General features: G+C 45.8%; 1 protein-coding gene across 1 annotated transcript in view; it reads left to right on the top strand.

The window, feature by feature from the left end:
• Positions 1–21,950, top strand: part of IDO2 (indoleamine 2,3-dioxygenase 2) — an 89,630-nt gene that overhangs the window by 31,442 nt on the left and 36,238 nt on the right. The window contains exons 3-4 of the mRNA XM_063931881.1: positions 12,291–12,410; positions 19,782–19,900. Of these exons, the coding sequence (XP_063787951.1) occupies positions 12,291–12,410; positions 19,782–19,900 (239 nt within the window). The remainder of the gene's footprint in view (positions 1–12,290; positions 12,411–19,781; positions 19,901–21,950) is intronic.

Here is a 21,950-nt window from a genome sequence, read left to right as displayed (position 1 = left end):
CCGGGCCTCGCTGCAGGAGATGCATCAGTAGACGTGATCCGTGCATAAGGGATCTACGTGTGATATACCAGTGCCATCAGGAAAGCGATTCCCTCTTCATTCACTATGGATTTTACAAGAGAGGATGGGAGGCTGGTAAGCAGATGCTGGCAAGATAGCTTCAGAGGATGATTTCATAAGCATATTCTCTAAGCTGATCTCCCTATTCTGGCTAATGTCTATGTTCATTCTACCCATAAGGTAGGTACTTTTTGGGCAGCACAATGTGGTGCCTAAACAGAACAGGGTTGTAAGGCAACCATATGGTCTGCCGTTTACACATTCAATAGACATTATGCCTTGAATACCTTTGCCTCTCACAATGCTGAACTCGGGCGAAGGATTCTCCTATGCATCAGGCGCGTCCCCACCACTAAACTGCTTTGGGAAATCCCATTGTTATCCTATGGCTAACCTGTGGACCCTGCCGGAGAAATATATAAGTTATGGTAATAACTTACCATTAATAACGGTATTTCTCCTAAGTCCACAGGTTCCACAGGGATCCTTCCCTGAGGCACCTGATTTGAGGATCCTTTTAACTCACTAACCTCTTCCTTCTTGTACGGAAGGGTGTGCATGTGGGTTCTTCTCACCTGATTAGGGTTCTACATAATGCTCCTGCCTTGAGCTTTGGAATACAACTGATTTGCCTGAGCCAGAGGGCGGGAATATATGGACGGGCCCGTTGCATGCTGGGAAGCCGGAAAGCTTTGACTGATTGTTGCAAATCCACTGTCGCTCCATCATATCCCATTGTTATCCTGTGGAACCTGTGGACTTAGGAGAAATACCGTTATCAATGGTAAGTTCTTACCATAATGTATATTTCACTGTTTACCTGTCAGTGTGCATAATGAGTAAAGCTAATGCAAAATAATAAAGCAGCTTGTCTGCGATGTCTGTGACAGTGTTACCTGATGAAACTTCCACTTGCACAGTGTGTCTTGCAAATATGGGTCCAACTACGGGCCTCTACCCTGATCCTCCTTGGGCGATGATGGCAGGTGTGATGACTGAGCTAAAGTCAGAGTTGGCTGCAGCACGAAATTATCGTTAGGCGGTATAGGTCTGATTCTAGGTTAATACCGTCTGAGCTGCCAGAGATGGCTCAGGATATGTCAAGGACTTTGCAGAGTTTAAAAAAGTCCAGGTATAGCTCAATTCCTAAAAGTATTAATTGTTTGTCTCCTACTTTATCGGTTTCAGCGGTGTTGCATTCTGACGATTCAATGCCAGACCTTATATCTCAGGAGGAACAAGAGGAAGGTGAATTGGGCCAGGAGTCAGATAGTGAGGTTATTGATAGCCCGGCCATTAATAATCTCATCAGGGCAGTACGCCAGGTGCTAAATTTTACTGAGACTGAGGAATCTCTATTAAATGATTAGGTTTTATTTGCTAAAAAAAACAGGGAAACTGTGTGTTTTCCTTATTCAGATTCTCTTGATAAGCAATTCACGGAAGCATGGAAAAATCCAGATAAACGGTTTTTTTTTGCCTAGGCGGTTTCTGTCTAACTACCTGTTCCCAGATTCTATGACAACTAAATGGGAAAATCCACCACCAGTAGATTCCACAGTTTCAAAACTTTCATAGACGTTAACCATTCCATTCCCAACTGCAACAACGCTTAAAGGCCCGTCAGAGCGTTAGCTAGAAGCTATGCTAAAGTCAATGTATACAGCAGTAGGGGTGTTGCTTAGACCTGCTTTAGTTGGAGTTTGGGTTAACAAGGCTGTAGTTGCATGGGAAACACAGCTCAAGTTATGCCTACAACAGGATCTTTCCTTAGACCAGCTTATACTTCTTGCTGATCACCAGTAGCGGATCTTGCTACGGGCAAGCAGGATTTTTGCGCCGCCACTGTCCGGAGGGCTCAGCCGCCATGGCAAGATCTGCTACTGGTGCCACCCGGTGCTGTTTAGATGCCCGGTGCAATGCGGTGCGCTGTGAAGTCATCGTGCACCACACTGCATTGTGGGAGCGGCACATAGATGCTAGAGGTAATAATTTGTTTTTTGTAAATGGCGCAACTAGGGGGCACAGTACTGGGGGCAATACTACTGGTGGCATAATTCTACAGGGGGCAATACTACTGGGGGCACAGCTCTACAGGGGACACAGTACTGGGGGCAATACTACTGTGGGCACAGCTACAGGGGGCATAACTGACCACACCCCTTCTCCATGAAGCCATGCCCCTATTTTTTGCCCGGGGCTCCGCAAGGTCTAGATCCGTCCCTGCTAATCACATTTGTGAATTGCCTGAGTATTTAGGTACGACTTCTATGGACATCGGCCAGGTTAGTTCTCGGCTTTCAGCATCACTAGTTGCAGCCTGATGGGCGCTTTGGCTGCGATCTTGGCAGGCCGAGGTAGAGTCAAAGCAAGGGATAGAAGCGTTTCCTTACACTGGCGATATGTTATTTGGTCCTGAATTGGACAAATGGATTTCTCAGGCTACTGGAGGGAAAATCTGTTTTCCTGCAATTGCCCGCAGTAGTTCCTAAAAGGAAATATGCTGGACCAGCGTTAAATCTTTTAGACCTCAGTCCTTTTGAGGCCGTGCTAGAGGAACAACCATACAGAGTAGACATGATAGAGGACGTGGTTTTCAACAAACCACTAACCGTCATCAGGACACAAATGCCGCTGACAAACCAGTGGCATGACGGGCTTCCAGCCCATCTAAGATCTTCAGTTGTGGGAGTACGCCATTGAACGTTTCACTTGGCGTGGTTTCAGAAATCCACAGATGGGCGGATCCGCAATTTAGTGTACAAAGGTTACAAAATAGAGTTCGATTGTCTACCACCGATGCGGTTTTTCAAGACAGGTCTGCCTGTGTCAGCAGACAAGAGGGCAGTTCTGCAGACCGGTATTCAGTCTCTCATAGGTTCAGCAGTTTTGGTTCAGGTACCAGTACACCAACAAGGTCAAGGGTTTTATTCCAATCTTTTTGTAGTACCAAAGCCGGACGGCTCGGTCAGACTGATATTGAACCTAAAGGGGCTCAATCACTATGTCACTTACTACAGATTCAAGATGGAATCCCTGTGGTCAGTGATTGCAGGTTTTGAACCACAGGAATTCATGAATTTGCTGGATCTCAAGGATGCGTACTTACGCATTCCAATTTGGCCACCGCATCAGGCGTACTTAAGGTTTGCAGTGCAACAAAACCATTATAAATTTCAGGCACTACCATTTGGCCTCTCATCAGCGCAAAGGTGATGACTGTGATGATAGCTCATCGCAGACCCCTGGGAGTGATAATTGTTCTTTACATATACGACCTTCTCATCAAGGCTCCATCTCAAAAAATACTCCTTCAAAATGCCTTACTGACGTACAATGTACTACTTCAGCATGATTGGATTGTCAGCTTTAAAAAGATCGAGCCTGGTCCCGTCTCAAAGAAATCAATTTTTAGCAATGATTCTGGATACGGTGGATCAACAAATTTACCTGCCAGAACAGAAAGCACACAGTATTCGTTATCTGGTACAGTTAGTGCTCAAACCACGGACAGTCTTGGTGCATTTGTGCATTGCACTATTAGGAAAGATCGTGGCGTTTTTCGAAGCACTCCAGTTCGAAAGATTTCAATCACGTCCTTTTTTGCTAGATCTTCTAGCACAGTGGTCTTGCTCTCATCTACAAATTCATCAGATGGTGCGGTTGTCTCCAAGGGCCAGAGTGTCACTACTCTGGTGGCTCCACATACACAATCTCACCGTTGGAAAAAGGTTCGGAGTTCGCAGGTTCTGGAATTGGATAGTTCTGATGATGGACGCACGTCCCAGAGGTTGGGGAGCAGTGGTCCTACATTGTCAGCTTCAGGGTCTGTGGTCAGACCGAGAAAGATTACTGTCAATAAATGTCCTGGAACTCAGGGCAATTTACAACGCACTGCGACAGGCAGTTCACATGCAACAGTCTTAGACTGTTCAGGTTCAGTGAGACAACGCAACGACCGTCACATACATCAACAAACAAGGAGGGACTCTAAGTCGCATGGCCATGTGAGAAGTTGCTTGAATCCTTAATTGGGCCGAGAATCACCAAGTGATATTGTCGGCAGTGTTCATTCCAGGAGTGGACAACTGGGAGGCAGATATCTCAGCCATCAGGATTTTCATCCAGGAGAATGGGCTTTAAATCCAGAAGTGTTCCAAATGTTGGTCCAGCGGTGGGGTTACCCACAGGTGGATCTAATGGCATCTCGCCAAAATCATCAAACACCCCAGTATGTGTCCAGAACAAGAGATCCAAAGGCAGTGGCAGTGGATGCTCTCACAATAGCGTGGCTGTACAGCCTTGTGTATCTATTTCCAACATTTCCGCTGCTTCCTCGGTTGCTAAAGCGGATCAAAAGAGAATCCACGACCGTCATACTAGTGGCACCTCATTGGCCTCGGAGAGCCTGGTTCTCAGATCTCAACGGTCTACTCGCAGATGATCCATGGCCCTTCTGCTATGTCCAGACCTACTACAACAGGGTCCGTTCTTTTACCCTTATTTAGTGCGGCTGCGTTTGACGGGGTGGCTGTTGAAACCGCTCTCTTAAGGCGAGAGGGCATTTCAGAGTTTGTTATACCACCCATGTTATGTGCTAGGAAGCCAGTTACAGCAGCTCATTATCACAGGATTTGGCGAGCTTATATAGGTTGGTGTGAAGCTCGGAAATTTCCGACATCTTCTTTCAAGTTATCCCGTCTTTTGATATTTTTACAGGCGGGGTTAGATGGAGGACTACATTTAGCTACACTAAAGGTGCAGGTCTCTGCCTTGTCAATTTTCTTTCAAAGGTGTTTGGCTCTTTTGCCAACAGTTCACACTTTCCTGCAAGGTGTCCTTAGCGTTCAACCTCAATTTATACCACCTACAGCTCCATGGGACTTGAATCTAGTTTTAGATTTTTTGCAGTCTTCAATTTTTGAACCCTTACAACAAGTGGATGTTAAGTTTCTAACTTGGAAAACAGTTTTTCTATTAGCCTTAGCTTCAGCAAGGCGTGTTTCAGAGTTAGGTGCGTTGTCATGCAAACCACCGTATCTGGTGTTTCATGATGACAGAGCGGAACTTCGGAAGAATCCCGCTTTTCTATCAAAGGTAGTATCTTCTTTTCACATCAATCAATCAATTGTAGTTCCTGTTTTTTTCAGAAGGTTCAGGAACTCCAGCTACTTTGGTTGTGGTACGCGCACTTTGCGTTTATGTAGCCCGAACATCAACAGTACATAAAACGTATACATTGTTTGTTCTCTACGATGAAGTCAAGATAGGTTGGCCAGCTTCCAAACTGTTATGAGCCGCTGCGGTGGCTCATTCCTGTTTGCATTCTGTTTATGTATTTTATGTTATATTTCTGTTGTTTCAGTTCCCCTTGACTTTTATGGGGTGTCCGGAGTCCACCCTCAAGGGGGAAGTACTGTCATGAGCCCCAGCAGTGGCTCACTTCTGTTTTGCATTCTGTTCATGTTTTTTATGTTATATTTCTGTTTGCATGCCAGGTTTTCTCATGCACTTGTTTAGAGTACTGTTGTGGGCCGCCTTTGGTGAGTATGTGTAACTGCAGCCTGTTTCCTATGTGTGTGGCCTGTGCAGCCTCCCATGTCAGATTATTAGGTCATTATGTGGTGAGCCTGTGTAACTGCAGTCTGTCTCTTGTATGTGGCCTGTGCTGTCTCACCTGTCAGTTTATTAGGCTATTACCCTGTGCCTAGCTTCCAGCCATCCTGATTGGCTTCCTTTATTACCCAGCCTGCCCTGCACCTGGAGCCGGTGATATATTCTAGCTCCTGTATGTACTTGTACCTGGTCCCTGTCCTATGGAATGTTACCTTGAACTTCTACAGTTGGTGCCACTGCATGGTTTGGAATTCCCGGTCCAGCCTGAATCCTGTGTGTTCTGTCCTGCCAGAGTTGGAAGCGCATTTCCCTTATTACCTGAGTTCCTGATTATTCATGTGAGACCTTGCCTGGAAGAAGTATCAGACAGCTTTGGTTGTTCCTGCCTTGTCTTGCTCTGTCTAGCCTCGCCTGGAATCCAGGTGTCTCTTGCAGCTAAGTGTTCTTGTGTTTAGACTTCGCTTTGCTCTGCCTAGATATTAAGGAACTCATTGCATCATGAGTTATTACATCCTGTGCATTGTTGTACACAAATATACTGTGTGGTTGCTTAAAACATCTCAGGGCATTGTTGCACCCACAGTTTGTATTCTTCTTGGTTGGTGCCTTGGTACCTAATAAGACCTGGGAGCATCGGAGTCTGGGCGGACCTAATTCGCCCATTCAAACGTGGCTGCTAAAGGCAGAAGACTAGCTCTGCAGGCACCATCCGACCACTGGGAGGAGTAACGGAGTCAGGAGTAGAGTAGGGTTAGCTGCGATTGCTCATTCCCAGTCGCAACTCCACGCGTGAGTTTCTGGAACTTTCTAGTCTCCAGTCTCCAGAGTTCCAGATACTCGTATCCTAACACAAACAGACCTTGGCTAGATGGATTAAGCTGACCATTCGTCAAGCTTACTTTCATGCTAGTCTACAACCGCCTGCATCCGTTTCAGCACATTCCACGCGTTCTGTGGGAACATCATGGGCAGCAGGTCATGGAGCTTCTACGACACAACTTTACCATGCAGCTACATGGTCATCAGTGCACACGTTTGTGGCATCAGCATCTAGCTTTGGCTGTCTAGTGTTACATGTGCCAACCAGCTCTCCCGCCCAAGGGGGAAACTTTGGTACATCCATCCCAAGAGTACTCCAGTGACCCCTAGTGGATGAAAAAGAAAATAGGATTTTGGTACTTAACAGATAAATCCTTTTCTTTTAATCTACAGGGGTCACTGGATGCCCACCCAGAGCAGTTCGCCTGGCTTGTGGTAAGTTCAGTAAATCTTATGGTAACACATTCTCACTGACTTGTTAAATTGTTAAGGTAATTGTTATCTATTGTCGTGTCAACTTTCTAGTTGTCCGTTATGGTATAATGTTATATGTAATTCTCCATTGTTCATCCTCTCTTTCGCTCCAGTTCGGCTCAGTAAAAAAACACTGAGGTATCTTGGGAGTGTGGTGGGAGTGGAGGGTTACTAATTTAAATATTTAAATGTGCCTATCCCTGCTAATGTCCCATCCATGGGTGTGATTCCGAGTTGTTCGCTATTTTTTTCATTCGCACAACATATTCGCAACTTTGCGAACACGTTGCACAATAGCAAATAACCGCCCCCAACGTGTTTTTGCTATTTCGTACGCAGTATTACACAAAGTAGGCGTATGCCAAATGACATTGCACTAATGCGAACCCATCGCAATTTCACAAACCTCATCGTAAAAATCCTAACTTCTCGTAGATTTACACATTCCTCTTAAAATTGCACTCGCTTTTGCTGAAAAACGCACAGCAATGGGTTTTTTTTCAAGTTATATTACACCTTTCAATTCAAACTCAACAAGCCTTCCTCAATTATGAATCTAATTAGTGTAATGAATGATTGTGGTCATGACCAATTAAGTCTTCAAAGAATACCTACAGAACACTTTGTAGGCATAATTGGCCATTACCATGTTTGTTTATAAATAAGTAAAATAGATGTGTAAACTGGCCTAGTGTTAAATAGCATATTTTTGTGTGGAGGTGCAGTGTGTGAATATATGTGTTTACATGTTTTTCTAAACAATAAGCTACTAACTGACATAATTTGTTTGTTTGTTTGTTTGTTTGTAAATAATAAAATTAATATTCGTAAGTTTGATGTGTGTTTTTTGTAAGGTAACCAATTTCTGCTAGGCAATATGCTGTTCCTTTATTGCATTAAAAAACACAACAACCGCTTAACTGTAATAAACAATTTTTTATTTTTGTACATATTTTTTTTTGTGCTTTTTTTTAGAACCAATAACAAATATTTTCCAATTTAAAAATTAACAAATTAAAAAATGTTTTCATCCAATCAACATCGGCTAGCATGGCCTGCAAATTAGCCTTTAGACTTGCAAGAATGCCAGGCAGGCTTGTGGGATCTCCAACTGCACCATCTAAAAAGAAGAGCAAAAATAAAAATAAAAAACTTACTCACATTACCTATTACACAAGCAAGCCACAAAGCACACTTTAAAGGCAAAGGGACTACATCATGGATGTTTGAATGTTAAAACAGTAGCATACCAACACACAAGCATGCTCAGCAATGTTTGTTATTGATAACTTTCAATTTTAAAAAGTGTACCACACCATGATGTACATTTACTAAGATGGAAGTTCTATTTAAGATGGGACGTTGCCCATAGCAACCAATCAGATTCCACATATCTTCTAGAAGGTGCTAAATAAATGAGAAGTTGAATCTGATTGGTTGCTATGGGCAACATCCCATCTTGAATAATACTCCCATCTTAGTAAATGTAACCCCATGCTGGGATTCATTCACATCTGGAGTGAAGCAGACTTGTCTTTTTTGGTGTTTGCCCTGCATCATCACACTGCATATCAACATCTTCAGAAGGACAACATATCCTAGCATGCCCACACTCCGTGAAAGCCTGCCTTACTACATAAGGTGAAACATTTTTTTTTTAAGTAAAATAATCATTTTTTGACTGTAACTTTCACAACACAAATCATTGTGTCCTTAGCCTGGCTAACAAAGTGAAGCATGCGAGTTGAATGTGCAAATATTAGGAATACCCAGGCACAAGTGTAAAAGAACAACAACATACTAAACTCCACTCAGGTCTAACTGTTTCACTGACAACCTAGCACATATAAACCCTGTTGTCCTGGCAACCCTGTCGACCTAATGAGTGTCGACCTAGAGTGGACACCCTAAACATTGCAGACATAGACACTGTACATCTAATGATACTCACACAAATGTAAATGCAACATCCATACCATGATGAAGAACACAAACATTTTTCCTTGGGCCAAGATTGGCCACAGTACAACACTGCATGTATTTGATTTTGAAGTTTAAGTAGGTAACAAATACATTTTAAATGTGTTAAAACTTACTCTCATCAGCCACATGCGCAGCACCCTCAACATCCTCAGGGGCTTCTGCTGCCCATTCACTGGGTGGGGAAGGAGGCTGGATGGGGGAAGGAGGGTGGATGGGGGAAGGAGGAGGGGTTGGGGAAGGAGGAGGGATTGGGGAAGGAGGATGGAATGGGGAGCTGTTTACAGAGGGTGGGTCTGATTGAGAGGGGGAGGGGGGCAGAGAGGGTGGTTTGGCCTACAGAGGGGGAGGGGGACAGAGAGGGGTATTGGTAAAGAGAGGGGGAGGGGGACAGAGAGGGGTATTGGTAAAGAGAGGGGGGGGCTGAGAAGGGGATTGGGAAGGAGAGGGGGATTGGGCGACAGAAGGGGAGGGGGGCTGAGAAGGGGATTGGGAAGGAGAGGGGGATTGGGCGAGAGAGGGGGGCTGAGAAGGGGATTGGGAAGGAGAGGGGGATTGGGCGACAGAAGGGGTGGGGGGCTGAGAAGGGGATTGGGAAGGAGAGGGGGATTGGGCGAGAGAGGGGTAGGGGGGCTGAGAAGGGGATTGGGAAGGAGAGGGGGATTGGGCGACAGAAGGGGAGGGGGGCTGAGAAGGGGATTGGGAAGGAGAGGGGGATTGGGCGACAGAAGGGGAGGGGGGCTGAGAAGGGAATCGGGAAGGAGAGGGGAATTGGGCGACAGAAGGGGAGGGGGGCTGAGAAGGGTATTGGGAAGGAGAGGGGGATTGGGCGAGAGAGGGGAAGGGGGGCTGAGAAGGGGATTGGGAAGGAGAGGGGGATTGGGCGACAGAAGGGGAGGGGGGCTGAGAAGGGGATTGGTCCAGATTTCCTGCAGCAGCTTGCCGTTGTGCTCGCCCTAGAATGACATAGGTAATATTTAGGTTGTGGCTTTAAAAATTATAACAACAGTATTTTTCTATTACACTGTTCTGTCCCATGTTAAAGACACAGGGGTAAAATTGTTAATTTTTTCTTCTTCTAAAAACTGGTGATGTTGCCCATAGCAACCAATCAGATTCTACGTAACATTTATTAGGCTGCTTCTAGAAGATAATAGATTTAATCTGATTGGTTGCTATAGGCAACATCACCAGTTCTAAAAAGCTCCCACCTTAGTAAATTTACCCCACAGAGCAAGTTATTGGGTTCAGTTGACAGCCTGTGTAGCAACTCAGTACAACAACATTCACTTTTTCAGAAGCACTTTGCTACACAGTCAGTACTGCTTGCCCTAACCACACACACTGTGTCATGTTTGTTCTACAATAGTTCATTGTCAGTGTGCCAATTTTCACACTATATAATTTAGTGAAAATATGCAAGTTTTGCATTACAAGTTTCTGCTAATAATCTCAGTGTTATTTAATGTAATATGAAACTTACTGCGCCTACGTCTAGTGCGGATTTGTTGGTGGAGCTCCGCCAACAGGTAAGGTGTGCGACGGCGGAGGTCGCTCCAGCACCTTTCCAGTTGGATAATGGAGCGTGTGGTCCGGGTGCGGCTGCGGAGTTTGCGGCAGGCCTCCGCGTAGGCCTCGCGCTTTATCCTATTGGGGATAAAGGGGCCTGCGTGGCCTACGCGGCGGTCCATCACCGCGACCAACACGCGCAGCTCACGGTGGCTAAATGCAGCTGCGCACATGGTGCCAATGGCGTTTTCCATATATGGGCTTATATTTATAGTGTGTGGTGGCATGTGATTGGTTGTAAATTTATGGTGTCATCTAATAAACTTTATTGATGTGTGCATTGCTGTGAAGGACAGTTGGTACAGTTCGCAATAGCGGAAATTTGCAGCTGCGGAAGAACAAGAAACACAATACATACACTCACAATTACACTCACACACTCACATACACACACAGACACACTCAAAATCACACACTCACAATCACACTCACACTCACATACACACACACTTATAGAAAAGTAATTGTTACAATCTGTGTACTCACCACATTTATCAATAACAATCAGCTGCACAAAGTCACAAAGTTTTCGTCATTTAGGATCATATGTTGTGTCATTTGTAATGTAAACAGATGCATGGCATATAGACATTTGTGGAACAAGGGTTACAATCAGAATATTTAGACAAACATTGCATATTAAAAATTTAAACAGGTATGCCTTGCACAACACTTAACTGGGCATATAATTAAAAATGTAAAAATAGGACCTGGGGTTACTAGGGGCAACATTACCTAATATTAGATATGGACACATATTCCCAAAAAAAATTAAATACATTTTATTAAGTAACATTAAGTGTAGCCTGCATTATGTGGTTCATGTTATTTGGTATGTACTAAGGAATATGTCTATGTCAATAAGATTTAGCTGATGTAGTTTATAAGTTGGTTTGTTCACACGTGATTGCATTTGCTACTATTAAATAATTACAACATGCATTTAACATCAATGTTTATTTTGAAAAAAAAAAAAAAAAAGATTATTTGGGAGCATGTCAGATGTGTAGGTGCTAACAATAAAAATGTTATGTGTCCAGACAATTGCTGTTTGTAGTATTTTGGCTGAGCAGTGTTTGCTCAGTAATTGGACAACAGGTGAATTCATTGGCATAATAATTGCTAATTAGGGCAGACACACTAGTCACAGTACTTCGCAAGTGCAGAGTAACTGCAGACTTACTTCTCGGCTGCGACAGGATAGCGAACATTTGTTGTGTACATTTACCATCGTATACGCATTTCTGCTCAAAACACGCCTACTGCTGGTTGCATACTCCCACACTAGCCGCCCACTTTCACGCCAGTTTGTTAGATAGCGAAGCCGTGCCTCTGTCACGCCTCCGTCACTCCCCGTTTTCGGTGGTGTAGAACGAGCAGGTTTTCAGTTAGTAATTTTGCTCAAGCGTAGTATCGCTCCCTTTGCGCACACGCAGTCTAGCTGTCGCGCATGCGCAGTTGGCGGATTTTCGCCGTTTTGCGATGCGATGAACTGCTGCGATCAACTCGGAATGAGGGCCCATATCCCAAGAGTACTCCAGTGTCCCATGTGGATTCAAAGAAAAGGATTTATCCGGTAAGTACCAAAATCCTATTATTACAAATCATATATTACATTTTACCGGGCATGATATATGTGTGATATGGTGACTAGAAAATCTATTTATTGTCAGCATGGTAACGTGTTTTCAGTATGCACCAAGCTGTGCCGGTCATATGTGTATAACCATTATCTTCATACATTAAATTGTGGAATCCACTTCTCTCTCTAGATGCCAGAGCTGGATGTACAGAACCTGAGCGGGCACAGACAGAAGCGCCTGGCCCGGGTGATCCTTAGTCATATGGTCATGGGTTATGTCTGGCAGAATGGAGAGACTGGCGGAGAGAAGGTGACAATATCATTATAGCAGAGGGACCTCAGTCTTCAGTCACCTGGGAATGACTTCACTCATTATAGGTTTATTTTCCTTTACCAGTTCTCAAAGACATTTAATAGTGCAGGTTTTCAAGATCACCTCATTACACCATGTGCTGTCATTACCGGAATTACTGATACTGAAAAATGTCTTTAGAGCTGGGTATGCTCTTTTTAGACATGCTCACCTTAGCTGCCATTCGTGTAGTAGAAGACCAGTTACTATAAACAGTTACAAATAAAAAGAACAGAATACTAAAGACTATGCTCATTGGCATTGAAAGACATTGACTGTTAAAAAGCAGAGACAAAACCTTGCACTTTGTCCTCCCTTATAATTATAATAGAATATTTAAAGTGTTCGCAAAGCTTTCTTGCAGCAGAGTTTACTGTGTACATAGTAGGGCCTAATTCAGACCTGATCGCAGCAGCAAATTTATTACCAGACAGGCAAAACCATGTGCACTGCAGGGAGGGGGGGGGGGGCAGATATAATGTGCAGAAACAGTTAGATCAGAGGCAGCATTACAGGAACTGATATTCCCCTGCTCAGCCTGCCACCCAGCTCCTTATTCCAATAACAGGCACAGTACAGGGGAGGCACTTGAGTTGTAGGTACACTTAGGTCACCTGATATTTATGTGTAGACCAAACTTGACCCTGGTTGTTTGCCCTTCTTGGGCACTATAGCATACACAAGCTTGGGCCGGGTTGCACAGAAACGTAACTTAACAATGAATAAATGAAAGTAAATGTCTTGGCACTCCCTGTGCTCAACAGTTATTCTGCTGTAATGACCTGCGGCCACCATCCACCATGCACGCCTGGCACTGCCAATATCCACAGTCCCTGGCACTATTAAACTGCAGCTTACTTGCTGGCCTCTAATAGGCATCAGTGCCCCATGTAGTGGGTGTATGGAAGTTTTAAACTCCTCTCCTGCTTCTGACTTCCTGCTGGCTCTGGGTGAGCTGGAAAACCCAGACTTCTCTTTTCCCACTTGGAGCTGTGCAATCCAGAAAGCCCGGAGTTCCAAGTTACTACTGCAGGTGCAGAATGTGCAAGTCTTGTTTTCCTCTCTCTTGAAGAAAACTGACCCCACAGAAATGTAGTCAGTTGTGGTGAGACACAAACCCTCTCATCACAGTATCTTGTTTCTTTACTCAGCATATTTGTATGTCTCGTTGATGGGCTAAAAGTGACCTAAAGAACAGGCAGGTGCGCTGTAGGGAGTAAGTTCTTCATTCTTCCATTGCCCCATCTCCTATTTGTAAACCTGACCTACCACCTGAGTCCACCTACAGCCACAAACATTGGACCTAATTCAGAGTTGATCACAGCAGCAAATTTGTTAGCAGTTGGGCAAAACCATGTGCACTGCAGAAGGGGGGGGGGGGGGGGGGGCAGATATAACATGTGCAGAGAGAGTTAGATTTGGGTGGGGTGTGTTAAAACTGAAATCTAAATTGCAGTGTAAAAATAAAGCAGCCAATGTTTACCCTGCACAGAAACAAAATAACCCACCCAAATCTTACTCTCTCTGCAGATGTTAAATCTGCCCCCTTGCAGTGCACATGGGGGGTAATTCCAAGTTGATCGCAGCAGGATTTTTGATAGCAATTGGGCAAAACCATGTGCACTGCAGGGGAGGCAGATATAACATGTGCAGAGAGAGTTAGATTTGGGTCGGTTATTTTGTTTCTGTGTAGGGTAAATACTGGCTGCTATATTTTTACACTGCAAATTAGATTGCAGATTGAACACACCCCACCCAAATCTAATTCTTTCTGCACATGTTATATCTGCCTCCCCTGCAGTGCACATGGTTTTGCCCAATTGCTATCAAAAATCCTGCTGCGATCAACTTGGAATTACCCCCACGGTTTTGCCCAACTGCTAACAAATTTGCTGCTGGGATCAGCTCTGAATTACCCCCCTAGAGAATCAACTGTAAAAAGAAAAAAACAAATACTATTTTCAGTTTATTTCTGTTTTGTCAGCTGAAGCCACTAGATGGCAGTCTTATTGTTAGAAAGTCATAGAGCATAAATGCCACAACTTTCTCTTTCTTTTAGCTGTGCATGAGCATCAGTTTACAATACGTGTCTTCTGCCCTGTCGATGCACGCAAATACTACTACCAATTACATGTGCAAAGGGGACTGGCATCAGTGTTTGGAGGGAAGACTGTAGGCCAAGGTCCATTAAAGGCACCTCATTGCAAAAGACATTCTAAATGACAGGGCCATAACTAGGGGTGTGCACAAGGCCCTAGTGGCAGCACCGTCGCTGTCCAACAGAAACTGCATGTGGCTTGCAAAGTGTCTGGCACGCACCTTGTAGCCTGTGGAGTTTACTTCCCATAGCCAGCAGCCATGTTCCCTAGGCATGACATCACGGGTTTTGGGGGCAGGGCTGGCACAGGGAGAACTGCCACCCTATTATGGGATTGAAAAATGACCACCAAGCAGACAAGGTCGCTGCTGTTTAGAGCAGGATGACCTGTGGCTACTCAATCACTTGTACAACTTGCAAGCTGATGATGATTATGCATCTGCTTCACTGAATGCATCATACCGACCCATTTATGGAAATGTAGTATAACTATCCATGACCCTTTATTGTAATGTGTATGAATTGTGGGGGTCATTCCGAGTTGATCGTAGCTGTGCTAAATTTAGCACAGCTACGATCATTCACACTGACATGCAGGGGGACGCCCAGCACAGGGCTAGTCCACCCCGCATGTCCGTGCCGGGCTGCCCCCCCCCCGCAGAAGTGCAAAGGCATCGCACAGCGGGGATGCCTTTGCACTTCAAGAGCAGCTCCCGGCCAGCGCAGCTTTAGCGTGCTGGCCGGGAGCTACTCATCGCTCCCCGGCCCGCAGCGGCTGCATTTGACGTTACGCAGCTGTTGCGGCCCGTCCCCTGTTCGGTCCGGCCACGCCTGCGTTGCCCAGACCGCTCCCACAAAATGGCGGCCAAATGCCGCCGTTCCACCCCCTCCCGCGGCGCAGCGACCGCCTCTGCCTGTCAATCAGGCAGAGCCGATCGCAGCCCTGCTATGGCATCGGCGCATGCGCAGTAGAGACCCGTTCGCTCGGCTGCGACAAACAGCAGCAAGCGAACAGCAGCAAGCGAATGGGTCAGAATGACCCCATGTGTTTTTCAGTATCTTGTGTATCACAGTGAAGCTACACCTCCTGCACGATCAGTGCGCATCACGCAGGCAGACAAGTCTACAGCTGCTCAGCGGCAGGCTCTCCGGACCCACTGTAGCCCAGCACACAGCAGCATGTGCCAGGCTGAGGAGAGAAACCTTGCTGCCTCAGGTGGCTCCTTATAGGCATGCCACTGGCCATTCTAAATAATTTGATGCACTGTCAGGAAATGTGTCTGAAGGGTTCTGTGACACTTTAAGGTTATTGGAACAGTCTTTTGTGTTCTATAGTCTTGCTATGTTTTTTCCTCATTTTGATTAGTCTTTACAGAGTTGACGTCAGCCAGGTCTGATAAACAATAGACAGCCATCTTATCGCTAATTAAAGGATAGATTAACAAAAGCATTTTTAACACTCACTCATGAGTCAGTTCAGTAAGTAAGAGAAATAATATAATCTAATCAGTATGAAAAACCATGAGAAAAAGGCTTTTATAGAAAGACTGCATCCTACAGTAGGTAGAGCTGAACGTAATATTCACAACTGCTGGAGGAATATTCACTTTACCAAACAGAAGGAATTCACTTTGTGGCTGCTCACCAAGTAGCTTAAACATATTTGCCTACTCTCCCGAAATGTCTGAGAGGGTCCCACATTTTAGGTAATTCCCAGAGACTTCCAGTGGAGTAGACCATGCTCACAGGGCACAGGGGGTTATTCAGAGTTGGTCGCAGATTTTGCAATCTTAGCAAAATCTGAGACTACTTAAATCACAAGCTGGGGGCCGCCCAGCACAGGGCAAGGCTACTCAGCATGTATGGCGCTGTCCTCGTGATGTAATCGCATTTGCAAAAACCTCAAATTGAGACCCCTGTCTACACATCATGGCTGTGTATGCAGGAGCGCCGCCGCCATGTTTCCAATCGCAGAAAACGCAGGCGTCACACTGGGACCATGGGTATAGGTCAGTCAGCATAAACACAATCGACTGCTTCAGCCTTTTCCTGAGCAGCTCCTTTCTTCCTAAAACAAGACATATTACTGCTTGCTGCTGCCTTCAGAAGTTACTGCTGAGCCCAGGCCTTACTGCGCCTAACAGGCCTTACTGCGCCTAACAGGCCTTACTGATGCCCCAGGCCTTACTGATGCCCTCAGGGCTTACTGCTTCTCCTATGACTTACTACTGACCCCAGGCCTTAGGGGATACATGCCTACTTTAGCTGATTCCTCCCCGGGAGATGCCCGGAGAGGAGATGCACATGGGCAGTGATGGGGGTGGGGCCCGGATAGTCACGTCATTAGGCCTTGCCCCCTTCACTGTAAAAATGTTGTGATTCGCGCTAATTTGAGTAGGGTCAGGGCCGACATGACACATTTCTATAGAAGCACATCACTAGGCAACAACCCCCCCATCCACCAATGTCCATGGATTCCTTTCATTAAACTCCCCATTCTGCCCACTTCACTAGGAAGTGGGCAGGATGAAGGAGGGTTGCCCACTCTTCCTGTGATGTGGGGGACTACCCGAAAAATTGAGTGTCTCCCGCAGGATCCGGGAGAATAGGCAAGTAGGACTTACGGCTGCTCATAGGGCTTACTGCTGCTCACAGGGCTTACTGCTGTTCCCAGGCCTTACTGCTGCTCACAGGCCTTACTGCTGTCCCCAGGCCTTACTGCTGCTCACATGGCTTACTGCTGTCCCCAGGCCTTACTGCTGCTCACATGGCTTACTGCTGTCCCCAGGCCTTACTGCTGCTCACATGGCTTACTGCTGCCCCCAGGCCTTACTGCTGCTCACATGGCTTACTGCTGCCCCCAGGCCTTACTGCTGCTCACATGGCTTACTGCTGTTCCCAGGCCTTACTGCTGCTCACATGGCTTACTGCTGCCCCCAGGCCTTACTGCTGCTCACATGGCTTACTGCTGTTCCCAGGCCTTACTGCTGCTCACAGGGCTTACTGCTGCCCCAGGCCTTACTGCTGCTCACGTGGCTTACTGCTGCCCCCAGGCCTTACTGCTGCTCACATTGCTTACTGCTGCTCACATGGCTTACTGCTGTTCCCAGGCCTTACTGCTGCCCCCAGGCCTTACTGCTGCTCACATGGCTTACTGCTGTCCCCAGGCCTTACTGCTGCTCACATGGCTTATTGCTGTCCCCAGGCCTTACTGCTGCTCACATGGCTTATTGCTGTCCCCAGGCCTTACTGCTGCTCACATGGCTTACTGCTGCCCCCATGCCTTACTGCTGCTCACATGGTTTACTGCTGCCCCCAGGCCTTACTGCTGCTCACAGGGCTTACTGCTGCCCCAGGCCTTACTGCTGCTCACGTGGCTTACTGCTGCCCCCAGGCCTTACTGCTGCTCACATGGCTTACTGCTGTTCCCAGGCCTTACTGCTGCTCACATGGCTTACTGCTGTTCCCAGGCCTTACTGCTGCTCACAGGACTTACTGCTGCCCCAGGCCTTACTGCTGCTCACGTGGCTTACTGCTGCCCCCAGGCCTTACTGCTGCTCACATTGCTTACTGCTGCTCACATAGCTTACTGCTGTTCCCAGGCCTTACTGCTGCTCACAGGGCTTACTGCTGCCCCCAGGCCTTACTGCTGCTCACATGGCTTACTGCTGTCCCCAGGCCTTACTGCTGCTCACATGGCTTACTGCTGTCCCCAGGCCTTACTGCTGCTCACATGGCTTACTGCTGTCCCCAGGCCTTACTGCTGCTCACATGGCTTACTGCTGCCCCCAGGCCTTACTGCTGCTCACATGGCTTACTGCTGTCCCCAGGCCTTACTGCTGCTCACATGGCTTACTGCTGCCCCCAGGCCTTACTGCTGCTCACATGGCTTACTGCTGCCCCCAGGCCTTACTGCTGCTCACATGGCTTACTGCTGTTCCCAGGCCTTACTGCTGCTCACATGGCTTACTGCTGCCCCCAGGCCTTACTGCTGTTCCCAGGCCTTACTGCTGCTCACAGGGATTACTGCTGCCCCAGGCCTTACTGCTGCTCACATGGCTTACTGCTGTTCCCAGGCCTTACTGCTGCTCACAGGGCTTACTGCTGCTCACGTGGCTTACTGCTGCCCCCAGGCCTTACTGCTGCTCACATTGCTTACTGCTGCTCACATGGCTTACTGCTGTTCTCAGGCCTTACTGCTGCTCACATTGCTTACTGCTGCCCCCAGGCCTTACTGCTGCTCACAGGCCTTACAGCTGCCCCAGGAAGTGTTCATTATAGAGATAACACTACCAGGATGTGAAAGGAGGAGATGCCAATGGCTGATTACTGTAGACCAAGACAGAGATGAAAAGCCAAAAAGTCAGAACCAGAGGAAGTAGTCAAGATTTGCCAAATTTGTACATGTTAAGTCAAACAAGTAAAAATAAAATACTGATGTGTAAGCCCTTGGTTCATACAATGATCCACAGCTGAAAGGATACATAAATAGAATGGGATTATACCTGGGTGACATACTGTAGATGATTAGCTGTTGAGGATCACCTTTGATTAGACCCAGATGCTGCACTTCCATGGAGTCTGGGTCAGGGGGTTTGCCCTCAGCTTCCTGGTTCCCCTTCTAAGTGGGCATTCTGAAAGAAAAGGCTGGCACAATACTTACAATGGATAACTTAGTGCCTGCTGGCTCCATCTTTGTTGTTCAAGGGCCAGAGATACCTCCATCCGGCATAGTCACCAGATCCGTTAACTTTAACTGATTTGAACTAGTTGTTAAAAACAGCTAATACATACCTTGCTGGGACCTTGTGGAAAGTCCATGCACTCCATTATGTATGTCATGTCCCCCTTTAGTTAATTGTGATAGAAATTAAATTGGACAGCCCTATTCCAATATATATCGGTAGTCCAGGATGGTCCACCGCCTTCATCTTATAGAAAGGGTGATTTTTGTGGTGGTGGCATACTACGGGCCATCAAAGGGTTTAAGAAATAGAATATAGGAGTTTAAAAACAGATCCTAGTGTTCATAGTCATAGCCTCACCTGTGTGAGCACCTTTAATGTCTGTGTTATGAATCTGTATGAATATTTATAAAGTGCTGCAATGTTCATCGGTGCTGGATAATCTTTGGACAGACTGAAAATCATATGTAACACCACATACATTGAAGCCGATAGTGAGAGCGTTCTGCGCACTAGAGCTAATGACACTGCTGCTGTCTCCTATAGGTGCTGCCTCGCTCCCTGGCGGTGCCTTATCACCAGGTATCACAAGTCCTCGGGCTGCCACCGATTATGGTCCATGCTGACTTTGTGCTGGCGAACTGGAGACGGAAGGACCCAGCAGGGTAAGAGCATTCTGTTTTATATATATATATATATATATATATATATTTACCCAGGTGCGGCACTCGATGTCTCACAAAACAGTCAAGAGATAATTTGCTGGTCAAACAACGTTTCAATGCTCGTAAGCACTATCGTCAGGTTTATTAGAAAAAAACAGACAAAACATACCTTATATACACGTGCACCCGTGGAACGCACCGCGCCGACCGCTGAGGACAAACCTCCTCTCTTTCGGCCGCGGCTGATTACGTCATTCTAAAGTGACACCCATCACCATGACAACACATACACATTTAAAATAACGGACCTGGAATTACAAACAACACATGATTGATAAATTTTTAGAGCTAAACTTACGACTACTCACATTAATAACTCATAATGTATGATTTATGTACTTATACTTATTCTTTATCCAAAACAACTGAAACTCAGATATTCGTTTAGTCCCCGCGGCGCTACCACATCCAGTCGGTGAATCCATTGCACTTCTCTCTGGATTAGTAAACGATTCCTGTCACCCCCTCTGACTGGTTTTTTCACCCAGTCAATCATTCTATATTTGATACTTGCAATGGAGTGTTTAGCCTCTGCAAAGTGACGAGCAACAGGTTGCTCCGATCTCGTGTTACTATTTAGTGCTGCTCTTATTGCAGATCTATGTGCTGCCATACGATCCTTAAATCTCCCCTGTGTCTTCCCTATGTATGAAAGACCACAGGGGCAGATTATTTGATATATCACATAACACGAGTTGCAAGTTAGATGGTGACAATTACCATTTATTGATGTAGATCCCATGCCTTGTTATACTAGAGGTCAGAATCTTAGGGATTTATTGGTACGGGCAGATATTGGTTATTATGGAGAAAATAAATCAGGGCATTTTCTTTCAAAAAAGTCTTTTGGTTGTTTTAAATGTGGGTGTACAACTTGTAGTTATATGATACCTGGTGATTCATTTTATCATCCCCATACGGGTAAAAAATTTCTTATCCGTCACCATCTAACTTGCAACTCGTGTTATGTGATATATCAAATAATCTGCCCCTGTGGTCTTTCATACATAGGGAAGACACAGGGGAGATTTAAGGATCGTATGGCAGCACATAGATCTGCAATAAGAGCAGCACTAAATAGTAACACGAGATCGGAGCAACCTGTTGCTCGTCACTTTGCAGAGGCTAAACACTCCATTGCAAGTATCAAATATAGAATGATTGACTGGGTGAAAAAACCAGTCAGAGGGGGTGACAGGAATCGTTTACTAATCCAGAGAGAAGTGCAATGGATTCACCGACTGGATGTGGTAGCGCCGCGGGGACTAAACGAATATCTGAGTTTCAGTTGTTTTGGATAAAGAATAAGTATAAGTACATAAATCATACATTATGAGTTATTAATGTGAGTAGTCGTAAGTTTAGCTCTAAAAATTTATCAATCATGTGTTGTTTGTAATTCCAGGTCCGTTATTTTAAATGTGTATGTGTTGTCATGGTGATGGGTGTCACTTTAGAAAGACGTAATCAGCCGCGGCCGAAAGAGAGGAGGTTTGTCCTCAGCGGTCGGCGCGGTGCGTTCCACGGGTGCACGTGTATATAAGGTATGTTTTGTCTGTTTTTTTCTAATAAACCTGACGATAGTGCTTACGAGCATTGAAACGTTGTTTGACCAGCAAATTATCTCTTGACTGTTTTGTGAGACATCGAGTGCCGCACCTGGGTAAATATGTGTCTGTACATGCTGTACATGTGAGGGCACCGATGCATTAATGGAATAACATCGTGGAGTGCCGGACCCATGCTATTTCTATATATATATATATATATATATAAAGGATAGGTTCGGCGTTACTCAGCAGACTTGTAATGCCGTTTAAAAGATGCCTTTAGTACACCTACGTGTCGGGCATACACCTGTCGTCAGGCCAGGACTCACAGGTTGCCCTGCCCTTACGGCGGGTGTATGCCCGAAACGTAGGTGTAATAAAGGCATCTTTTAAACTGCATTACAAGTCTGCTGAGTGACGCCGAACCTATCCTTTCTATG

The sequence above is a fragment of the Pseudophryne corroboree genome, chromosome 6, assembly GCF_028390025.1.
Source record: "Pseudophryne corroboree isolate aPseCor3 chromosome 6, aPseCor3.hap2, whole genome shotgun sequence".
Classification (NCBI taxonomy): Eukaryota; Metazoa; Chordata; class Amphibia; order Anura; family Myobatrachidae; genus Pseudophryne; species Pseudophryne corroboree.
This window is presented reverse-complemented; position numbering and strand designations above follow the sequence as displayed.